The following is a 5000-nucleotide window of genomic DNA, read 5'->3' on the forward strand; positions in this document are numbered from 1 at the left end:
ATTTTAAAATTTTTGATATGTATTGTATTTACCAATCCTAGTATAAATTTTTAATTTTATATTAAAAATATAAATATACAAAAGTTACATAAGGTTATATCACAACTACATAAATATATTTTAAAATAATAATATATAAAATTTATATAATTACAACATACAACATACATCTCCTACATACAACTACTACATAATCCTACAAAATACATACATACCTAATACACCACACCAACACCCCCACACACACACACACAACACACACACCACCCACACCACCACCCACACACACACATAATAATACATACTATATTACATCCTACATACATACATACCCCACCACCACACACACACACACCACACTACACACACCCACCCACATACCAAAACACACACACACCCAACAACACACACACACCACACACACACAACACACCCCACACAATATATATTATTATATTTAATAATATATATAATATATAATATATATATATATTAATTTTAAAACCTTATTATCATACTATATATATATATATTATAATTTTTATTTATAATATATATTTATAATTATATTATTTTTAATTAATATAACATTTTATTTTTTTATATATTATATTATATTTATATATTATATTATATTTGTTGTGTATAAAATGTGTGTTTTATATTATTATATTATTTTAAAAAAAATATATTTTATATATATATTTTATATTGTATATTGTATTTGTATATGTATTAAAGTATATATTTATAGGGGTTTATATTATAATATATATTTTATAAATTATATATTGTTATAAAATATGTTAATATTTTTAAATTTAAATATGTATACATTTGTATACATATATTATCAATATGTTACATATAGATATTATTGTTTTTTATATGTATTATAATGTTTAATATATGTATAAAAATATTTATATTTTAAATATTAAATTTAATGTTTTTTTGTTTTTTTATATATATAATGTCCATTATTGTATATTTTTTTATTATTTATTTTATTATTGTATTATTAAAATTTTGTATTTTTATGTTTTATTGTTTATATATGTTTATTTGTTTATATTATTTATAATTTAAAGTTATAATTTTATTCTATGTGTACATGTACCCACCCCCACCCCCCAAACACACACCCCACACACACCCACCCAACCCACAAATTTTTTTATTTATTATTATATATTAAAAATTTATTATTTATATAATAATTTTTTATTATATATAATATTTATATAAAATATAAATATACTATATTTATTTTTAAAAAAAATTTTTATATTATTATTATATATATTTTTAATTAATTATTTTTATAATAAAATATTTATTCTATTATTAATTTAAAATTTTATATATTTAAAAATTATATAATTATATATTTTCTATAATATATCTATTTTTTATATTAAAAATTTTTTATTTTTTATATTTTTATATATATTTTTTATTTATATTTTATTAAATTTTAAAATTTTAAAATTTTAAATTTATTTTTTTAAAAATTTTATTTTATATATTTTATTATATTTGTGGTGGTGTGTGTGTGTGTTGTTTGTGTGTGTGTGTGGGGGGTTTTTGTGTGGGTGTGTGGGGTGTGTGTGGGTGTGTTGTGTTTTAATTTAAATTTTTATTAATTTTATATATATATATATTTTTATTCTTTTTTGATCATTGTTCTGCTTGGCCCGGCGGGTCAAACTGAAAACCTACCGTTAAAAAATTTTATTTAATACTCCCAAATTCGTATTCTTCATATATTCATAAATCTCTATCTCTCCTGTAATTTAAAATTTCTTTCTTTCTTCTTCTCTTTTAAAAAAAACTGCTCCTTCCTTTTTTTTTGATCGTTGCCCCTTTGCTCCCCCCCACTGTTGGGCTTCTGTCTCCCTTTGCGGTCTAAAAAAGCCATCGTTGGGGGGCTCTCTTTCCCTTTCCCCCCTTGGCTTTGGCATCTTCCTTTCAGCAGTAGCAGAGTCTGCAGTTAAGAATGCATTGTATTAACTATTATGTGTTTTTTTTCTCTATATTTACCTATATATCAATATTTGTGTATGTGTACGCGTATTATGTGAATGCATGTGTGCACGTTTTGTGCACATGCATGGGTTTCTATGTGTTTCTGCATGTGCATATGTGTATGTATGTGTGTGTATGTGTGTGTGTGTGTGTGTGTGTGTGTGTGTGTGTGTGTGTGTGTGTGTGTGTGTGTGGTGTGCATGTGTATGTGTAAACGTGTGAGAATGTGTGTGTGTGTGGGGGGAGGGTTGTTTTTTGTTTCTATGTGTGCAAATGTGTGTGGGTGTGTGAATGAGTGTGGGTGTGCAAAAGTGTGCATGGATGTGAATGTGTGTGTGTGCAAATGTATGTGCAGACATTCTGCTATACACAGGAAACTCCCCAGCCAAAATGATAGACAGCTGTCAGAATTTTCTGGCACCATCATTGTTGGGTTACTAGTAGCAGTCTATATCCTTCAATATTATCTAACATATTACAAGCCTCTTTTTTCTATAAACGCTGAAGAAGTACAGGACAGTCTTTCAATAGTATACTTTACATTAGACTTTTTTCCTTTGTGATCTAAATATCTAGTGTCTCATAATCTCACCTTCAACTTCAGAGTCATCTGAGTCAAAGTACACATCATCATAAAACTCTGAGTCATTCTCTTCAGAATCCTTGACTTGAATCTTCTCTGGTTCCACTTGACTTGGGCCTGCTTTAACTCCATCGTCCTTGCCTTTGCTGAAGGCAGTAGTCAAGCAGTTCATTGTTGCTGAGAGTTCAGAGGCCATTTCCTTTTCAAATTCATCTTCTTCATTATTTGTGTTCACTGGTTTTGAGCCTGTATAGAAAGCCACCAAAAATATGATTGTTAATTAGGGTGTATATTCATTTTAGCCAATATTTGAAATAGTTTCAACAATATGATCTCTATAGATGAAAATGTGACATGCTATACCTAATGCCGAACTGGAAGCAAAATTATATAATTTCAAAGTTCAGTTTATAGATTTGGGGCTTTAGAATCTTAAGTGGTAATTATTTATTATAAATGATTTCCTTTACCTTCTAAAAACCGTAAGACAAAATAAAGGGTATTAAAAGAGACTTGTGTAATTATCTATATATAAAATACAGATTCTTACTTATTAAGCTGAACATTAATATTATGCTACAGATTTCATAAACAAGAAGTCAGACAATGATTACCAAATAATTTTTCATAATTTAAATCCTTGAAATTCTTGTACATACAATATATATGTACATAGGAAAAAATTATGTAACTTACAAATTTTAACTGGTTTTCTGAAGTTTGTGAAGAGGTTTAAGTCATCATCGTCCTCATCAGAACTACAAAAAAGAGATATATGCAATGTCATAGAAGATTACATAATTGATAAAGATAAAAAGGCACATTTGGAAATGATGCCAAACACCAATTTCCAGGTGAAAACTATACTTTCCATAAAGCTCTTGTCATGTTTCTAAAGATCTAGTACTCATTTCCCTCACAAATGAAGCACAGCTATGTTATCAGCCCCCAATAGATGGGGAGGGCATAGTAAGTATCAGGGGGATTGTGGGTTAAAAGAGAATGATCAAAGTAAAACTTTCAGTAATTTAGTAATTGCAAAGCATATTCATAGTAAATTGGGGGCTTTGCCCTCTAACCTCCCTTTTAGGGGGCTACCCCCCTATCCCCAGGCTGGTTTGCAAAATTTTCACCTCATTTGTTCTACCAGGATAGATCTTGGGCAAATTGTCTAGATCTAGATCATTTCTTACCTTTACCAATGTTGTCAGGCATGGTGATCATTATCCACTACTCTTTTTCATTATTGCCATGATATTTTACATGTTAAGCAGCTCCTTATACATATCCTAACCATATGGGAACTGATTTCAATTTCAACTGACATCCTTTAGGTCCAGCTTTATTGCCATGTGATTATCAATTACAAATCTTACTGGCTCTAATAGACTGGTCACTAGTGTCTATTGTCCTGTCATGGCCAAGTATAATTACCATTGTCTCATTTGCTTTCCCTTGCTTACATTATATGCTACAATTCTTTCCGATTTGCATAATGGTGTGCCTAGAAATTTCAAGTTTTACATCCCCTCTACTATCCTTATTATTAGTTTGCGAAGGAAATGATATAGAATAAAAGGGCCTTAGAATGTCAACTTCTATCAGCTGGCAAGGTCTCATTTTACATTTTTGATGATAGGCATCATTTCTAATATTACATATGAAAACAAATCTGGTTTACAATCTTAGGATGACCTGGACATCAATGTTTTGCATTGTATAAAACATCACTTCCTTTATTTGCATGTAATAGGCTAACCACATTTTGAATTCATTATTCCAATACCTCCATGTTATTTCTTCTGTATTTTGATGAAAATTGTTGTTATCTACCATAATCATCATCATGACTAAAATTCCAGGTATTATAGGAAATAACCTAGAACACCAAAATTAAAGAATCTGATCTTGATCTTGCCATCTGATAGAACATAACATTCTAAGACACTCTTCTTCTAGAGTATTTCCTTTGCAAACTAATAATAAGGGTAGTAGAGTAGATATAAAATTTAAAAATTACAGGCACGCCATGACACTCTTCCAGCATCAAGAAAAAACAACACAAATTGAAGAAACAATATAACAATCTAATGGAATTGTCGTGGATAATGTGAGCAAGGGAAATCAAATGAGCCAATGGGAATTGCAATCAGTCTATTAGAGTTAATTAGATTTGTAATAGATGAGTTTCTTAGATTTATTTGCTTTATCATTTGCATATATTATTTTCCGTTTTAAAGATGGCTAGTCAAGACTTTACCTATACTTAAAATATCATGGGAATAATGAAAAATAGTGGTGAAAATTGGTCACCGTACCAACAGTGATGACAAGGATTTTGACGGTTCACAGCCTAGCCATTGCAGATTTATTGGGCAAGGTAAGAAAT

The 5000-nt window shown here is 28.9% G+C and overlaps 1 protein-coding gene across 1 annotated transcript in view; it reads right to left on the bottom strand.

The window, feature by feature from the left end:
• LOC119583224 (E2F-associated phosphoprotein-like) overlaps positions 1 to 5000 on the bottom strand; it is a 46927-nt gene that overhangs the window by 41564 nt on the left and 363 nt on the right. Inside the window, exons 2-4 of the mRNA XM_037931698.1 lie at positions 3308 to 3369; positions 2621 to 2857; positions 1965 to 1987 (exon numbers count right to left, since the gene is read on the bottom strand). Coding sequence (XP_037787626.1) covers positions 1965 to 1987; positions 2621 to 2857; positions 3308 to 3369 — 322 coding nt within the window. The remainder of the gene's footprint in view (positions 1 to 1964; positions 1988 to 2620; positions 2858 to 3307; positions 3370 to 5000) is intronic.

This window comes from Penaeus monodon, chromosome 17, assembly GCF_015228065.2.
Source record: "Penaeus monodon isolate SGIC_2016 chromosome 17, NSTDA_Pmon_1, whole genome shotgun sequence".
Taxonomy (NCBI): Eukaryota; Metazoa; Arthropoda; class Malacostraca; order Decapoda; family Penaeidae; genus Penaeus; species Penaeus monodon.